Below are 18,350 nucleotides of genomic sequence, written 5' to 3'. Positions count from 1 at the left end.
GGCGCGGCCATGGCGGAGGGGGAGCGGGCGGAGAGCGGCGGCCCCGGGCGGCCCCCGAGCCCCGGCGCGCTGGAGCGGGCCGAGGCGCTGAAGGCGCGGGCCAACGAGTACTTCAAAGGTAGCGGCGGCCGCCGGCGGAGCCGGGGGGGGGGTGGCAGAGGGAGCCGCGGGGGGGGCACATGGGGGTGCCAGATAGGGAGCCATGTGGGGGGGCATAGGGGAGGGGCGGCCAGATAGGGAGCCATGGGGGGGGCCGTAGGGAGGGGGTGCCACATAGGGAGCCGGGGGGCTGCCGCATGGGGAACAGTGGGGGGGAGATATGGGGGCTGCCAGATAAAGAGCTATGGGGGGGGCCGTAGGGAAGGGGCTGCCACATAGGGAGCCATGGGGGGAAGAAATGGGGGCTGCCAGATAGGGAGCCATGGGGGGGAGATATGGGGGTTGCCAGATAAAGAGCTATGGGGAGGAGGCATAGGGGAGAGGGTGCCAAATAGGGAGCCGGGGAGCTGCCAGCTAGGGAGCCATGGGGGGGGGAGATATGGGGGAGTCCGTAGGGAAGGGGGTGCCAGATAGGGAGCCATGGGGGGGGGGAGACATGGGGGGTGCCAGATAGGGAGCTATGGGGGGAGGGCATAGGGGAGGGGGTGCCATATAGGGAGCCATGGGGGGAGGGCATAGGGGAGGGGGTGCCATATAGGGAGCCATGGGGGGAGAGCATAGGGGAGGGGGGTGCCATATAGGGAGCCATGGGGGGGCATAGGGAAGGGGCTGCCAGATAGGGAGCCATGGGGGGGCATAGGGAAGGGGCTGCCAGATAGGGAGCCATGGGGGGCAATTCGGGGAGGGGCCTCCTGCCAGATAGGGAGCCATGGGGGGGGGGCGGGAGAGGCTCACGCTGGATTTTGGGGGGATCCCCATGGATTTTGGGGTGGATTCCTGCGGCTTTGGGTGCCTCCGGCCAGGCTGGGGGAGGGGGGAGGGGATCCCCGTGGGTTTCGGGGCGGATCCTGGTGGGTTTGGGTGGCTCAGGCTGCACTGGAGGGGGATCCTCGCCGTTTTGGGGGGGGATCCCCACGGTTTTTGGGAGGGATCCCTGGGGATTGGGGGTGTCTGAGGCTGTTTTGGAGGGCGATTCCCACGGTTTGGGATGGATCCCTGTGGATTCGGGTGCCCCAGGCTGGGTCTGGGGTGGATCCCCACGGTTTGGGCTGGCTCCCTGTGGATTCGGGTGGCTCAGGCCTGGTTCGGGGTGGATCCCCATGGTTTTGGGGGGATCCCCCAGTTTTGGGATGGATCCCTGGGGATTTGGATGTCCAAAGCTGGGCTTGAGGGGTTTCCTGTGGTTTTGGGATGGATCCCTGCAGATTGGGGTGTCCAAGGTGGGTTTGAGGAGGATCCCCACAGTTTTGGGATGGTTCCCTGCGGATTTGGGTGTCCAAGACTGGGTTATGAGGGGGATCCCCATGGTTTGGGATGGATCCCTGCAGGTTTGAGCGTCTAAGGCTGGTTTTGAGTGGGTCCCTGTGGTTTTGGGAGGACTCCCTGCGGATTTGGGTGTCCAAGCCTGGTATTGAGGGGGATCCCCATGGTTCGGGAGTGATCCCTGTGGATTAAGGTGTCCAAGGCTGGGTTTGAGAGGGATCCCCATAGTTTTGGGCTGGATCCCTGTGAGTTTGGATGGCTCAGGCTGGGTCAGGGGTGGAGCACCACAGTTTCGGGGTGAATCCCTGCAGGTTTGAGCATCCAAGGCCAGGTTTGAGGGGGATCCCCGTGGTTTTGGGCTGGATCCCTGCAGATTTGAGCATCCAAGGCCGGGTTTGAGGGGAATCCCCATAGTTTTGGGGTGGGTCCCTGTGAGTTGGGGTGTCCAAGCCTGGTATTGAGGGGGATCCCCATGGTTTTGGAACGGATCCCTGCAGATCTGAGCATCCAAGGCTGGGTTTGAGTGGGTCCCTGTGGTTTTGGGACAGTTCCCTGCCGATTTGAGCGTCCAAGGCTGGGTTTGAGGGGAATTCCCATAGTTTTGGGATGGATTCCTGTGAGTTTGGGTGTCCAAGCCTGGTACTGAGGGGGATCCCCACTGTTTGGGCTGGATCCCTGCAGATTTGAGCATCCAAGGCCAGGTTTGAGGGGGATCCCCACGGTTTGGGCCAGATCCCCGCAGATTTGAGCATCCAAGGCCGGGTTTGAGGGGAATCCCCATAGTTTTGGGCCAGATCCCCGCAGATTTGAGCACCCAAGGCCGGGTTTGAGGGGAATCCCCATAGTTTTGGGCTGGATCCCTGTGAGTTGGGGTGTCCAAGCCTGGTATTGAGGGGGATCCCCATGGTTTTGGGCCAGATCCCCGCAGATTAGAGCATCCAAGGCCAAGTTTGAAGCGAATCTCCACCGATTTGGGGCCGGGCATGGGGGTTTCGGGGCCTGGCTGGGGACAACACCCGCACACACACCCGGAGGGGGGGCAGCAGGCAGGATCCCTCGCTCGAGGGGGTGGATTTAACCCCCGTCGCGGCGGCGGCGCAGGCAAGGACTACGAGCGGGCGGTGCAGTACTACAGCGAGGCCATCGCCCTGTGCCCCACCAACGCCATCTACTATGGCAACCGGAGCCTGGCGCACCTGCGCGCCGAGAGCTACGGCTACGCGCTGGCCGACGCCACGCGCGCCCTCGAGCTCGACGGCGCCTACGTCAAGGGCTACTACCGGCGCGCCGCCAGCAACATGGCCCTCGGCAAGTTCAAGGCCGCCCTGCGCGACTACGAGACGGTGAGAGGGCGGGTGTCATCGGTGGTGGGTCTCCGCGTTGTTTTGGGGACCCCCTGTGGTCCTGGGGGGGTGTTGGTGGGTCCCTGCGGTCACGTTGGGGGACCAAACGTCACCTTCAGGGGTGTCAGTGTGTCCCTACAGCCGTGTTGGGGGACCAAACGTCACCTTCAGGGGTGTCAGCGTGTCCCTACAGCCACATTTGGGGACCCTGCGTGGCCCTGGGGGTGTCAGCGTGTTCCTACAGTCACGGGGGACCAAACGTCACCCTTAGGAATCTCAGTGTTTCTCTACAGCCATATTAAGGGACCTTGTGTCACCCTCGGGGGTGTCAGCAGGTCCCTACGGCTGTGTTGAGGGACCCTGCATCACCCTCAGGTGTCAGCATGTCCCTACAGCCGTGTTAAGGGACCTTGTGTCACCCTTAGGGGTGTCAGTGTGTCCCTACAGCCGTGTTGAGGGACCCTGTGTCACCCTTAGGGATCTCAGTGGGTCCCTACAGCTGTATTAAGGAGCCTGTGTCACCCTCAGGGGTGTCAGTGTGTCCCTATGGCTGTGTTGAGGGACCTTGTGTCACCCTTAGGGATCTCAGTGGGTCCCTACAGCTGTATTAAGGGACCTTGTGTCACCCTCAGGGGTGTCAGCGTGTCCCTACAGCCGTGTTGAGGGACCCAGTATCATCTCCCACAGCCATGGGGACCCTTGGGGACCCCCTCGTCCCCCCCCCGTGTCCCACGTCCCCCGCAGGCCCCGGGCGTCTCCCCCGGCCGGCTGCTATTGCCAAGCGGGTGCCGCCACCCGGACGCCTGGGCCCCGCCACCCATTTCCCCCCCCCCCCCCCCCACAACCCCCGGAGAGCTCCGCCTGACGGGTACCGCCGGCGGCAGGTGGTGAAGGTGCGGCCCCACGACCGCGACGCCAAGCTCAAGTACCAGGAGTGCAGCCGCATCGTCAAGCGGAAGGCCTTCGAGCGCGCCATCGCCAGCGACGAGCACAAGCGCTCCGTCGTCGACTCCCTCGACATCGAGAGCATGAGTGAGACCCCCCCCCCAAATCCGGCCGCTCGGGGGGGGGTTTGGGGGGGTCTCAGGAGGGTCTCTGGGGGGGTTTGGGGGGGTCTAGGGGGTCCCTGGGGGCTCTTAGGGGGCCTCCAAGGTCCCTGGGGGTCTCAGGAGGCTCCTTGGGGATCTAGGGGTCTCTGGGGGGCTCTTAGGGGGTCTCCAAGGTCTCTGGGGTCTCGGGAGGCTCCTTGGGGGATCTAGGAGGTCCCTGGTGGTCCCTGGGGGGCTCTTGGGGTGCTCCAAGGTCCCTGGGGGTCTCAGGAGGCTCCTTGGGGGGTCTAGGAGGTCCATGGTGGTCCCTGGGGGTCTCGGGAGGGTCCCTGGGGGGGTTTTGGGGGGTCTAGGGGGTCCCTGGGGAACTCTTAGGGGCCTCCAAGGTCCCTGGGGATCTCAGGAGGCTCCTTGGTGGGTGTAGGAGGTCCCTGGTGGTCCCTGGGGGTCTCGTGAGGGTCTCTGGGGGGGTTTGGGGGGTCTAGGGGGTCCCTGGGGGGCTCTTGGGGTGCTCGGGGGGGTCCCTGGGGGTCTCAGGAGGCTCCTTGGTGGGTGTAGGAGGTCCCTGGTGGTCCCTGGGGGTCTCGTGAGGGTCTCTGGGGGGATTGGGGGGGTCTAGGGGGTCCCTGGGGGTCCCTGGGGGTCTCCGGAGGATGCTCGCAGCACCCAGGGGCTCCCTACGGGGTGCTCAGGGACCGTGGAGGGTCTCGGGTCCTCATGAAGATCTTAGGGGGCCTTGGGGTTCCCGTGGGGGCCTTGGGGTCACCGTGAGGTCTCAGGGTCCATGAAGATCTTAGGGAGTCTTGAGGTTCCCATGGGGGCTTTGGGGTCACCATGAGGGTCTCGGGGTCCCCATGAAGATCTTAGGGGGCCTTGGGGTTCCCGTGGGGGCCTTGGGGTCACCGTGAGGGTCTCAGGGTCCCCATGAAGATCTTAGGGGGCCTTGGGGTTCCCGTGGGGGCCTTGGGGTCACCGTGAGGGTCTCTGGTAGGTCAAGAAGGTCCCCATGAGGATCTTTGTGTCCCGGGAGGGTCTTGGGGCCCCCATGAAGGTTTTAAGGATCATGAGGATCCTTGTGAGGATCTTGAGGGATCCCAAGGGTCCTCATGAAGGTCTCGGGCGGGTCATGGAGATCCCTACGAGGATCTTGGTGTCCCTGTGAGGTCTCGGGGCCCCCATGAAGGCTTTAAGGGTCATGGGGGTCTTTGTGAGGGTCTTGAAAGATCACAGGAATCCCCATGAAGGTCTTGGGGGGGTCATGGAGATCCCCATGAGGATCTTGGGGTCTCTGTGAGGGTCTCGGGGTCCTCATGAAGCTCTCTGGGGGTTGTGGGGGTCCCCGGGAGGGTCTCGAGTCACTGGCAGAAGCTCAAGATCCCTCTGAGGGTCTTGAGATCTACGTGAAGATCTTGAGATGCTGCGGTTGTCCCCATGAAGGTCTCGGGGGTCCACGTGAGGTTTTGGGGGGGGTCTCGGGGTCCCCGTGAGGGTCCTGCGGGGTTGTGGGGTTCCCCGCGAGGGTCTTGGGTCCCCATGAAGGTCTCAGGGCCGGCGGTGGCTCGGGGGTTTGTCCCGGTGTCTCCACCACCCTGTGCCGGGTCCTCGGAGAACCGGCAAAACCCAACAAGCGCCCGGCGAAAACAACACCCGGAAAAAAACACCCCAAACTGGGCCGAAACCGGGGTCCCTTTCCGCAGCCATCGAGGACGAGTACAGCGGTCCCAAGCTGGAGGACGGCAAGGTGACGTTGGCCTTCATGAAGGACCTCATGCAGTGGTACAAGGAGCAGAAGAAGCTGCACCGAAAATGCGCCTACCAGGTACCGCCGCGCGGCGGCGGCGGGCGGGTGACACCCGCCGGCTGTACCGCCGCCTACCCCGTTACCGCTTTCACCCCCTGTAGATCCTGGTGCAGGTGAAGGAGGTGCTCTGCAAGCTGCCCACCTTGGTGGAGACCACGTTGAAAGAGGTCGGTGGCCCTCGAAACACCGCGAAAAAACACCCGTCCTGGAAGACAGTCCCCCCGCACCGCCGCCTGACCCCGTTTTCCCGTTGTTCCTCCCTTCCAGACGGAGCAGGTGACGGTGTGCGGCGACACCCACGGCCAGTACTACGACCTGCTCAACATCTTCGAGCTCAACGGGTTGCCCTCCGAGTCCAACCCTTACGTATCCCCGTGGGCTTTGGGGTGGCTTTTCGGGGTGGATTTTTCCAGGGAAACGGGTGGGATCGGGCTTTTCCGGGGGGGTGGAGTTCACCGGGAAGCGGGCGGGAGCGGGCAGAACCCTCGCCGGCTGGTCGCCGTCCTCAACGCGCCGCAGATCTTCAACGGCGACTTCGTGGACCGCGGGTCCTTCTCGGTCGAAGTCATCCTCACCCTCTTCGGCTTCAAGCTCCTCTACCCCGACCACTTCCACCTGCTCCGAGGTAGTGGTGGTGGTGGTGGTGGGATCTTCCCGGGGTAGTTTCCCGCCGGCTGTTCACCCTTTCGGGGGTGGTTTCACCCCCGTTCCGCCCTCCTCTAGGCAACCACGAGACGGACAACATGAACCAGATCTACGGCTTCGAGGGCGAGGTGAAGGCCAAGTACACGGCGCAGATGTTCGCCCTCTTCAGCGAGGTCTTCGAGTGGCTCCCGCTGGCCCAGTGCATCAACGGCAAAGTGCTGGTGAGGGGTCGCCTGCGTCCCCCGGGTCCCCGTTGTCCCCGCGTCACCTCCCGGCCCTGGTCCTAGACCTGGTGGCATCAGGTCACCGGGTTCCTCCTGTTCTTCTCCGTGTTGGGGTTCTCCTGGGCTTGGTGGTTTTGGGCACGAGGTCCTTGTTGCCTCCATTGGGGTTTGGCCATGGTGTCTCCTCCCATCCCTGTCCCCAACCCTGGTGGCATCGGGTCACCGGGTTCCTCCCGTTCTTCTGCGTGTTGGGGTTCTCCTGCGCTTGGTGGTTTTGGGGCACAAGGTCCCCGTTGTCCCAAGAAGGTTTGGCCATGGTGTCTCCTCCCGTCCCTGTCCCCAACCCTGGTGGCATCGGGGCGTTGGGACCCCCCTGTCCTTGTCCATGTTGGTGTCCCCCCGTTCCTGTCCCTGGCAGTGGTGGGGCACAAGGTCCCCGTTGTCCCCAAGAGGGTTCGGCCATGGTGTCTCCTCTCGTCCCTGTCCCCAACCCTGGTGGCATCGGGGTGCTGGGACCCCGCCGTCCTTGTCCGTGTTGGTGTCCCCCATCCTTGGGGACATTTTGGGGCAGGGGGTCCCCCTGTCCCGGGGGGCAGTTTTGGGGTGGAAGGTCCCGGGGCGGGGGGCAGTTTTTGGGGGGGGGCGGGGGGCGGTTTTGGGGGGGGCGGGGGGTGGTTTGGGGGGGTCCCTGCGTGAGGCCGCTGAGGCGGGGGGGGGCGGTTTCGAGGTGGCGGTTTCGGGGCCCCCCCTGGTGCGCGCGGGGGGGGCTGAGGCGGGGGGCAGTGTTGGGGGGCAGTTTTGGGGGTGGCGGTTTCATGGTCCCCCTGCACGCGGGGGGTGGTTTCAGGGCGGCGGTTTCGGGGTGGTGGCGGTTTCGAGTCCCCCCCCCCCCCCCCCGGTGCGCATGTGTGGCGGTTTCGGGGTCCCCCCCGATGCACAGGCAGTGGTTTCGAGTCCCCTCTGCACGCGGGGCTGGTTTCGTGGTAGCGGTTTCGAGTCCCCCCCCATGCGCGGGGGCGCTGAGGCAAGGGGCGGTTTTGGGGGGGGTGGTTTTGGGGGGATGGCGGCGGTTTCGAGCCCCCCCCCCCCGTGCACGCAGGTGGCGGTTTCGGGGTCCCCCCTCATGCGTGGGTGGCGGTTTCGAGTCCCCTCCCAAGCATGGGGTGGTGGTTTCAGGGTCCCCCCTGCTGTGCAGTTGGCAGTTTCGAGTCCTCCCCACGTGCGGGGGCGCCGAGCTGGGGGGCGGTTTCGGGGGGGGGCAGTTTTCGGGGGCAGTGGCGGTTTCGGGTCCTCCCCCCCCGATGTGCACGGGTGGCGGTTTCGGGTCCCCCCTGCTGCGCGGGTGGTGGTTTCAAGTCCACCCCCCGCACGCGGGGACACTGAGCCGGGTGGCGGTTTTCGGGGGGGGGGGGGGGCGGTTTCGAGTCCCCCCCCCCAGTGCGCGCGGGGTGGTGGTTTCAGGCCCCCCCCATGCACGGGGTGGCGGTTTCGGGGTCCCCCTGCTGTGCGGGTGGCGGTTTCGAGTCCCCCCCGCGTGTGGGGGCACTGAGGCGGGGTGGCGGTTTTGGGGGTGGGCGGTTTCAGGGGTGGTGGTGGTTTCAAGTCCCCCCCCCCCCCGGTGCACGCAGGGGTGCTGAGGCGGGGGGCAGTGTTGGGGGGCAGTTTTGGGGGTGGCGGTTTCATGGTCCCCACCGCGCGTGGGGGGCGGTTTCGGGGTCCCCCCCGATGCACAGGGTGGCGGTTTCGAGTCCCCCCTGCGCGTGGGGGTGCTGAGCCGGGCGGCGGTTTCGGGTGGGGGCAGTTTCAGCGGGGCGGCGGTGGTTTCGAGTCCCCCCCTGTGTGTGGGGTGGTGGTTTCAGGGTCCCCCCCCGATGCGCGGGGTGGCGGTTTCGAGTCCCCCCCTGCGCGTGGGAGCGCTGAGCTGGGGGGCAGTTCCGGGGTGGCGGTTTCGGGGGGGGGCAGCAGTTTCGAGTCCCCCCCCCCCCAGTGCGCGCGGGGTAGCGGTTTCGAGTCCCCCCCCCCCCCCATGCGCAGGGGGCGCTGGGGGGGGGGGGCGGTTTCAGGGGGGGGCGGCTTCGGGGGGTGGAGGCAGTTTCGAGTCCCCCCGTCCCCCCCCGGTGCACACGGGCGGCGGTTTCGAATCCCCCCCCGATGCAGGGGGTGGCGGTTTCGAGTCCCCTCCACGCGCGGGGTCTGGTTTTGTGGTGGCGGTTTCGAGTCCCCTCTGCGCGCGGGGGCGCCGAGGCGGGCAGCGGTTTCGGGGGGGGGGGGCGGTTTTGGGGCGGCGGTGGCGGTTTCGAGTCCCCCCCCCCCCCCCCCCCCCCCCATGCGCGGGGTGGCAGTTTCGAGTCCCCCCCGCGCATGGGGGCGCTGAGCCAGGTGGCGGTTTCGGGGGGGGGGGGGCGGTGGTTTCAGGGGGGTGGCAGCGGTTTCGAGTCCCCCCCCCCGCGCGTGGGAATGCTGAGGCAGGGGGGCGGCTTCGGGGGGGGGGGCGGTTTTGGGGCGGCGGCGGTGGTTTCAAGTCCCCCCCCCCGTGCACGGGGTGGCGGTTTTGGGTCCCCCCTGCTGCGCGGGGTGGCGGTTTCGAGTCCCCCCCCCCCCCCCCGTGGGAGCGCTGAGGCGGGGGGGCAGTTTCGGGGGGCGGTTCCGGGGGGGCGGGGGCGGCGGTTTCGAGTCCCCCCCCCCGGGCGCGGGGGGCTGAGGCGCCTCTGCGGCAGATCATGCACGGGGGCCTCTTCAGCGAGGACGGCGTCACCCTCGACGACATCCGCAGCATCGAGCGCAACCGGCAGCCCCCCGACTCAGGTGCGGGGGGTCCCGGGGGGGGTCCCGGGGGTCACACGCCCCCCCGGGGGGTCCCAGGGGGTCAAATCCCCCCCCCACGAGGGGTCCTGAGGGGGTCCCAGTGGGTCAGACACCCCCCATGGGGGGTCCCGGGGGGTTCTAGGGGGTCACACACCCCCCACGAGGGGTCCCGGGGGGGTCCCAGGGGTCTGACACCCACCATGGGGGGGTCCCGGGGGGGTTCTGGGGGTCCGACACCCACCATGGGGGGGGTCCCAGGGGGGTCCCGGAGGTCACCCCCCCCCCCACGAGGGGTCCCAGGGGGTCAAATCCCCCCCCATGGGGGGTCCTGGGGGGTCCCGGGGGTCTGACACCCCCCACGAGGGGTCCTGGGGGGGTCCTGGGGGTCCAACACCCACCATGGGGGTCCCGGGGGGGTCCCGGGGTCAGACACTCCCCAGGGGGGTCCCGGGGGGTCACAAACCCCCCATGGGGGGTCCCAAGGGGGGTCCCGTGGGTCCAACACCCCCCAGGAGGGGTCCCGGGGGGGTCCCGGGGGTCCGACACCCACCATGGGGGGTCCTGGGGGGGGTCCTAGCGGTCACACACCCCCCACGAGGGGTCCTGGGGGTCCAACACCCACCATGGGGGGGTCCCGGGGGTCACACACCCCCCGTGGGGGGTTGGGGGGGGGTCTTGGGGGTCCCTAACCATGTCCCCCCCCCCCCCCAAACAGGTCCATGTGTGACCTGCTCTGGTCGGACCCCCAGCCCCAGGTGAGTGGCTCCCTCTCCTCGCACAACCCTCGTGGGCGGGTGTTGGCGCTGGGCAACCTGGGCTGGGAGGGTGACGGGTGACACGGCGGGTGACAAGCTGGGTGATGGGGCCGGGTGGTGGGTGACACGGGTGGGGGACATGGTGGGCGATGGAGCAGGTGGCAGGGCCGGGTGGCGGTTGACACGGCGGGTGACGGGGACCGGTGACGTGGCCGGGTGACGGGGCTGGGTGATGGATTCAGGTGGTGGGTGACACAGCCGGGTGACACAGCGGGCAATGGGCTGGGTGACGGGGCCAGATGGTGGGTGACACAGCCAGGTGACACGGCGGGCGATGGGCCGGGTGATGGGGCTGGGTGGCAGGGCTGGGTGGCAGGCGACACAGCCAGGTGACACAACATGCAATGGGGCAGGTGACAGGGCCAGGTGGCGGGTGACGGGGCCAGATGGTGGGTGACACAGGCAGGCGACACGGCGGGCGATGGGCTGGGTGATGGGGCTGGGTGGTGGGTGACACAGCCAGGTGACACAGTGGGCAATGGGGCCAGGTGATGGGGCCGGGTGGCAGGTGACACAGCTAGGTGACACAGCATGCAATGGGCCGGGTGACGGGGCCAGGTGGCGGGTGACAGGGCGAGACGGCGGATGACACAGGCAGGCAACATGGCGGGCGATGGGCCAGGTGATGGGGCTGGGTGGTAGGTGACACAGCCGGGTGACAGCATGCAATGGGCCGGGTGACGGGGCCAGGTGGCGGGTGACACAGGCAGGCAACACGGTGGGCGATGGGCTGGGTGATGGGGCTGGGTGGTGGGTGACACAGCCAGGTGGCACAGCATGCAATGGGCCGGGTGACGGGGCCAGGTGGCGGGTGACGGGGCCAGATGGCGGGTGACATAGCCGGGTGACAGAGCATGCAATGGGCCGGGTGACAGGGCCAGGTGGTGGGTGACGGGGCCAGATGGCAGGTGACACAGCCAGGTGACACAGCATGCAATGGGCCGGGTGACGGGGCCAGATGGCTGGTGACAGGGCCGGGTGGCAGGTGACACAACCAGGCGACACAGCATGCAATGGGCCGGGTGACGGGGCCAGGTGACAGGTGATGGGGCCAGATGGCGGGTGACACAGCTGGGTGACATGGTGGGCAATGGGGCCGGGTGATGGGGCTGGGTGGCGGGTGACACAGGCAGGCGACACAGCAGGCAATGAGCCGGGTGACGGGGCCGGGTGACGCAGCTGAGTAACTCAGTGGGCAACGGGCCGGGTGACGGGCCGGGGGGCCGCATCCGGGTGACGGGCCGGGTGACGGGCCGGGTGACACAGCAACAGGCGCCGGGGAAGGGGGGAGGCAGCCGCCACGGTGCCGGGCGCCGCGGTGGGCAACGCGCCGGGCAACGAGCAACCGGGCCGAGTGACGCGGCGCCGCGGCCGGGTGACGGTGACGCCGCGGGTGACGCGGCGGCCGGGTGACGCGGCAGGAGGGCCGCTCGGTGAGCAAGCGGGGCGTGAGCTGCCAGTTCGGGCCCGACGTGACGCGCCGCTTCCTGGAGCGCAACCGCCTCGACTACGTCATCCGCAGCCACGAGGTGAAGGCCGAGGGCTACGAGGTGGCGCACGGCGGCCAGTGCGTCACCGTCTTCTCCGCCCCCAACTACTGGTGAGGCCACCGCCACCACGTGTCCCCTGTCCCCACACCCTTGCGCTCGCGGTCCTCCTCGGTGGTGGTGTCACCCGGCTTCGGGATTCCCCCGTGGTGGCATCGTCTCCTGGTCTTGTGGTCCCCCGTGGTGGTGGTGTCACCCGGCTTTGGGATCCCCCGTGGTGGCATCGTCTCCCGGTCTCGTGGTGCCCCGTGGTGGTGGTGTCACCCGGCTTCGGGATCCCCCGTGGTGGCATCGTCTCCCGGTCTCGTTGCGCCCCGTGGCGGTGGTGTCACCCGGCTTCGGGATTCCCCCGTGGTGGCGTTGTGTCCTGGTCTCGCGGTGCCCCGTGGCGGTGGTGTCACCCGGCTTCGGGATCCCCCGTGGTGGCATCGTCTCCCAGTCTTGCGGTGCCCCGTGGCGGTGGTGTCACCCGGCTTCGGGATCCCCCGTGGTGGCATCGTCTCCTGGTCTCGTGGTGCCCCGTGGCGGTGGTGTCACCCGGCTTCGTGGGTCCCCGATGGTGGCATCATCTCCTGGTCTTGTGGTGCCCCATGGTGGCATCATCAGGAGACGATGGGGTCAGGAGACACCATGGTTGTGGTGTCACCCGGCTTCGGGATCCCCCGTGGTGGCATCGTCTCCCGGTCTCGTGGTGCCCCGTGGCGGTGGTGTCACCCGGCTTCGGGATCCCCCGTGGTGGCATCGTCTCCTGGTCTCGTTGTGCCCCGTGGCGGGTGGTGTCACCCGGCTTCGGGATCCCCCGTGGTGGCATCGTCTCCTGGTCTCGTTGTGCCCCGTGGCGGTGGTGTCACCCGGCTTCGGGATCCCCCGTGGTGGCATCGTCTCCTGGTCTCGTGGTGCCCCGTGGCGGTGGTGTCACCTGGCTTCGGGATCCCCCGTGGTGGCATCATCTCCTGGTCTCGTGGTGCCCCGTGGTGGCATCATCAGGAGATGATGGTGTCAGGAGACACCATGGTGGTGGTGTCACCCGGCTTCGGGATCCCCCGTGGTGGCATCGTCTCCCGGTCTCGTGGTGCCCCGTGGCGGTGGTGTCACCCGGCTTCGGGATTCCCCGTGGTGGCATCGTTGTCCCCCGGCCTTGGGGTCCCCCATGGTGGCCGTAGCGTTGTCCCCGCGCTTGTCACCACCCTCAGTGTCCCCTGGGTGTCAGTGTCACCACGTGCTCGTCCCCGAGTGTCCCCGGTGCCCTCTCGTGTCCCCTGCTGCCATCCCTGCTGGCCCCAGGTGTCCCCTCGTGGGGTCCCCGTGTCCCCCCCCCCGTGTCCCCTCATTGTGTCCCCTCGTGTCCCCCTGTGTCCCCTCGTGGTGCCCCTCTGTTGTCCCCCCCCGGTTCCCCGTGTCCTGCCCTGTGTCCCCTCCTGGTGTCCCCACGTCCCCCCCGTGTCCCCATGTCACCTTGTGTCCCTCCCTGTGTCCCCGCGTCCCCCCTCCGTATCCCCGTGTCCCCTTATAGCATCCCAGTGTCCCCGTGTCACCCCGTGTCCCCGTGTCACCCCATGTCCCCGCATGCCCCACCTGTTCCTGTGTCACCCTCCCCATGTTCCCTCATGTCCCGTGTCCCCACGTCCCCCCCCATGTCCCCCCTGTGTCCCCACGTCCCCCCCATGTCCCCTCCTGGTGACCCTGCAGTCCCTCCTGGTGTCCCCGTGTCCCTTCATGGCATCCCCCTGTGTCCGTCCCCGTGTCCCCTCCTGTGTCCCCGTGTCCCCCCCCGTGTCCCTTCATGGGGTCCCCCCCACGTCCCCTCACACATCCCCATGTCCCTGCATCCCCGTGTCCCCTCTCGGGTCCCCCTGTGTACCCTCACATGTCCCCCTGCGTCCCGCCCGTCCCCATGTCCCCTCTCGCGTCCCCCCATGTCCCCACGTCCCCCCATGTCCCCTCACATGTCCCCATGTCCCCTCTTGCGTCCCCCCGTGTCCCCCCGTGTCCCCCCCCACGTCCCCTCACGTGTCCCCCCCGCATCCCCCCGTGTCCCCATGTCCCCTCTTGCGTCCCCTCACGTGTCCCCCCTTGTCCTCTCACATGTCCCCATGTCCCCCCGTGTCCCCTCTCATGTCCCCATGTCCCCGTGTCCCTCCGTGTCCCCTCACATGTCCCAGTGTCCCCATGTCCCAGTGTCCCCGCGTCCCCCTCTTTTGCATCCCCCCATGTCTCCCTATGTCCCCCCGCGTCCCCTCTCACGTCCCTCCATGTCCCCGTGTCCCCATGTCCCTGTGTCCCCTCTCGTGTCCCCTCTCGCATCCCCCCATGTCCCCTCACGCGTCCCTCCATGTCCCCGTGTCCCCTCTCATGTGTCCCTGCGTCCCCCCTGTGTCCCCCCGTGTCCCCCGTGTTCCCCCCGTGTCCCCCCGTGTGCCCCCCCGCATCCCCTCTTGTGTCCCCTCACGTGTCCCTCCATGTCCCCCCGTGTCCTCTCATGTGTCCCCCGTGTCCCCCGTGTCCCCTCATGCGTCCCCCCGTGTCCCCCCCGTGTCCCCCCCGTGTCCCCCCCGTGTCCCCTCTCGTGTCCCCCCTGCGTCCCCTCACACGTCCCCGTGTCCCCCCCGTCCCCATGTCCCCCCGCGTCCCCTCACGTCCCCCCCCCCGCGTGTCCCCGCAGCGACCAGATGGGCAACAAGGGCTCCTACATCCACCTGCGCGGCAGCGACCTGCGGCCCCAGTTCCACCAGTTCACGGCAGTGGTGAGACTGGGACCCCCCCAACTGCCCCCCCGGGACCCCCAACTGCCCCCCCGGGACCCCCAACTGCCCCCCCGGGACCCTTAACTGCCCCCCCGGGCCCCTAACTGCCCCCCTGGGATCCCCAACTGCCCCCCCGGGACCCCTAACTGCCCCCCCGGGCCCCTAACTGCCCCCCGGGGACCCTAACTGCCTCCCCGGACCCCTAACTGCCCCCCTGGGGACCCTAACTGCCCCCCAGGGATCCCAACTGCCCCCCCGGGACCCCCAACTGCCCCCCCGGGCCCTTAACTGCCCCCCTGGGACCCTTAACTGCCCCCCTGGGGCCCCTAACTGCCCCCCCGGGCCCCTAACTGCCCCCCTGGGGACCCCAACTGCCCCCCTGGGGACCCTAACTGCCCCCCAGGGATCCCTAACTGCCCCCCTGGGGACCCTAACTGCCCCCCCGGACCCCCACCTGCCCCCCGGGATCCCTAACTGCCCCCCTGGGACCCCTAACTGCCCCCCCCGGACCCCTAACTGCCCCCCCCGGGACACCCCAACTGCCCCCCCGGGCCCCTAACTGCCCCCCCGGGCCCCTAACTGCCCCCCTGGGGCCCCTAACTGCCCCCCCGGGCCCCTAACTGCCTCCCCGGACCCCCAACTGCCCCCCTGGGGACCCCAACTGCCCCCCTGGGGACCCTAACTGCCCCCCAGGGATCCCTAACTGCCCCCCTGGGGACCCTAACTGCCCCCCCGGACCCCCACCTGCCCCCTGGGATCCCTAACTGCCCCCCTGGGACCCCTAACTGCCCCCCCTGGACCCCCAACTGCCCCCCTGGGGACCCTAACTGCCCCCCAGGGATCCCTAATTGCCCCCCCGGACCCCCACCTGCCCCCCCGGGACCCTTAACTGCCCCCCTGGGGACCTTCAACTGCCCCCCTGGGACCTTCAACTGCCCCCCGGGACCCCCAACTGCTCCCTGGGGACCCCTAACTGCCCCCCTGGGACCCCTAACTGCCCCCCCGGGACCCCCCTAACTGCCCCCCCGGGACCTCCCAACTGCCCCCCGGGGACCCCAACTGCCCCCTGGGTTCTCTAACTGCCCCCTGGGGATCCTAACTGCCCCCCTGGGACCCCCAGGTGCCTCCCCGGACCCTTAACTGCCCCCCTGGGACCCTTAACTGCCCCCCTGGACCCTTAACTGCCCCCCGGACCCCTAACAGCCCCCTGGGCCCCTAACTGCCCCCCCGGGGACTCTAACTGCCCCCCTGGGGACTCTAACTGCCCCTCCGGGACCCTTAACTGCCCCCCTGGGACCCCTAACTGCCCCCCCGGGACCCCTAACTGCCCCCCCGGGGACCCTAACTGCCCCCCTGGGACCCCTAACTGCCCTCCGGGACCCCTAACTGCCCCCCTGGGACCCTTAACTGCCCCCTGGGGATCCTAACTGCCCCCCCGGGACCCCTAATTGCCCCCCTGGGATCCCTAATTGCCCCCCGGGGACCCTAATTGCCCCCCTGGGGACCCTAACTGGCCCCCGGACCCCTAACTGCCCCCCTGGGGACCCTAACTGCCCCCGGGGACCCCCAACTGCCCCCCAGGGACCCCCAACTGCCCCCAGGGACCCCCTAATTGCCCCCTGGGATCCCTAATTGCCCCCTGGGACCCCCAACTGCCCCCTGGGACCCCCAACTGTGCCCCCCCGGACCCCCAGCTGCCCCCCTGGGACCCCCAAACTGCCCCTGGGGACCTCTAACTGCCCCCCAGGACCCCTAACTACCCCCCTGGGGACACCTAATTGCCCCCCGGGACACCTAATTGCCCCCAGGGACCCCCTAATTGCCCCCAGGGACCTCTAACTGCCCCCCTGGGACCCCCCTAACTGCCCCCCTGGGACCCCCTAACTGCCCCCCTGGGGACCCCTAATTGCCTCCTGGGATCCCCAACTGCCCCCCTGGGATCCCCAACTGCCCCCCTGGGATCCCAAACTGCCCCCCGGGACCCCCCCCAAACTGCCCCCTGGGGACCCCCAAAACTGCCCCCCCGGGACCCCCAACTGCCCCTGGGGACCCCAACTGCCCTGCGACCCCCCCCAAACTGCCCCCGGGGCCCCAAACTGCCCCCGGGGACCCCCCAAAACCACCCGGGGAGCCCCCAACCCCCCCACCAGGAGCCCCCCACTGGGTGGGGGGGGGCAGCACCCCATTTCCCCCCCTCCCCTGGGACAAGGGGGGATTTGGGGGGGGGGAGGAGGTTACCCCCAAGGGGGGGGTATTTATTCCAAGGGGGGGGGTGTTTGCCCCAAGGGGGGGTAAATACACCAAGGGGGGGATGTTTGCCCCAAGGGGAGGGGTAAATACCCCAAGGAGGGGGTAAATACACCAAGGGGGGGGATATTTGCCCCAAGGGGGGGGGATATTTGCCCCAAGGGGGGGGATATTTGCCTCAAGGGGAGGGGTAAATACCCCAGGGGGTGGGTGTTTGCCCCCAGGGGGTGGGTGTTTGCCCCAAGGGGGGGGTAAATACCCCAAGGGGGGGGTAAATACCCCAAGGGAGGGTCGTTTGCCCAATGGGGGGGGTATTTACCACAAGGGGGGGGGCTGTTTGCCCCAAGGGGGGGTATTTACCACAAGGGGGGGGGGTGTTTGCCCCAAAGCGGGGGGGTATTTACCACAAGGAGCGGGGGAGGGGTTGCCCAAGGGGGGGGTGTTTGCCCCAAAGGGGGGGGAGTTTTGCCTCCGGAGGGGGGGTATTTCCCCCCGGGGGGGTTGTTTGCCCCCGGGGGGGGGTTGTCTGCCCCCGGGGGGGGTTGTTTGCCCCCGGGGGGGGGTTATTTGCCCCCCCCCGACCCCCCCCCCCCGTCCTCTCGCGCAGCCTCACCCCAACGTCAAGCCCATGATGTACGCGAACACCCTGCTGCAGCTGGGCATGATGTGACCCCCCCCCCCACCACCACCCCACGGCTCCCCCCCCTCCCACGCAGGGGGGGGGCGGCGCCCCCCACGCGGGGGGGGGGGGAGTGGGGGGCTTTTACGCCGCCGCATTGTATTTATTCCCCCCCCACACACACACACACCCACACCCGGTGCTGGGGTGGCGGCAGCACCCTGGGGGGGGTGAGGGGGGGCGGGGGGGGCCCTGCTGGAGCCGCCCCTCCCCCCCCCCGACACGGTGTGGGGGGTGGGGGCGGGGGGGGGGCCGTTTCGGGGGTGGACGCTCAGGGGTTGCCCCCCCCCCTCCCGCCGCCCCCCCCCCCTTTTACTGTCTGTAATTAAAAGATGTTAAAATAAAGTAATTATTGGAAGCTTTGCGGGGGGCCCAGGCGTCCGGGAGGGGGGGGGGCGACGGGGGGGGTCCCCCGTTGCCATGGAGCTGCCGCGGCCTCGGCGTTGCTGGGGCGACGCGCTGACCCGGCCGTGGGGTCACGTGACCGTTGCCGTGGCGACCCGCTGCCCCGGCCGTGAGGCCACGTCACTGTTGCCGTGGCGACCTGCTGCCCCACCCCTGGCCGTGAGGTCACGTGACTGTTGCCGTGGCGACCTGCTGCCCCGGTCGTGAGAGCACATCACAGTTGCCGTGGCGACCCGCTGACCCACCCCCTGGCCGTGGGGTCACGTGACTTGCCGTAGCGACCTGCTGCCCCGGCCGTGGCGCCACGTCACTGTTGCCATAGCGACCAGCTGACCCACCCCTTGGCCGTGGTGCCACGTCACTGCTGCCGTAGCGACCCACTGTTGCTACGGGGAGGGGGGACGGCGGCAGGTGGCCGTTGCCCTGGGGGGCGGGGCCTGCTGGCCGCCCCGCGGAAGGCCCGCCCACATCGTCGGGGGGCGGGGCCCCTGCACCACGTGACCCCCGGGCTGCCCCAACCCACCCCCCTCACCCGGGGGGGCGTGGCCGCGCGGTCCTGGCGCCGCGGCAGCCAATGAGCGCCACGCTCTCATCCCGCCTCCTCCCCGCAGCCAATGAGGAGGC

General features: G+C 68.8%; 1 protein-coding gene across 1 annotated transcript; it reads left to right on the top strand.

The window, feature by feature from the left end:
- On the top strand, nt 1-17,339 carry PPP5C (protein phosphatase 5 catalytic subunit). Its single transcript, XM_067317238.1, has 13 exons — nt 1-118; nt 2,524-2,765; nt 3,650-3,797; nt 5,512-5,633; nt 5,717-5,782; nt 5,883-5,981; nt 6,135-6,240; nt 6,339-6,481; nt 9,202-9,289; nt 10,004-10,044; nt 11,526-11,704; nt 14,314-14,395; nt 17,250-17,339. The coding sequence occupies exons 1-13, from the start codon at nt 10-12 to the stop codon at nt 17,310-17,312; spliced, it is 1,488 nt and encodes a 495-aa protein (XP_067173339.1). The 5' UTR covers nt 1-9; the 3' UTR covers nt 17,313-17,339.
- The last annotated feature ends 1,011 nt before the right edge of the window (nt 17,340-18,350 follow it).

The sequence above is a fragment of the Apteryx mantelli genome, unplaced genomic scaffold, assembly GCF_036417845.1.
Source record: "Apteryx mantelli isolate bAptMan1 unplaced genomic scaffold, bAptMan1.hap1 HAP1_SCAFFOLD_34, whole genome shotgun sequence".
NCBI lineage: Eukaryota > Metazoa > Chordata > Aves > Apterygiformes > Apterygidae > Apteryx > Apteryx mantelli.
The sequence above is the reverse complement of the archived record's forward strand: the minus strand, read 5'-3'. Positions and strand labels throughout refer to the sequence as shown.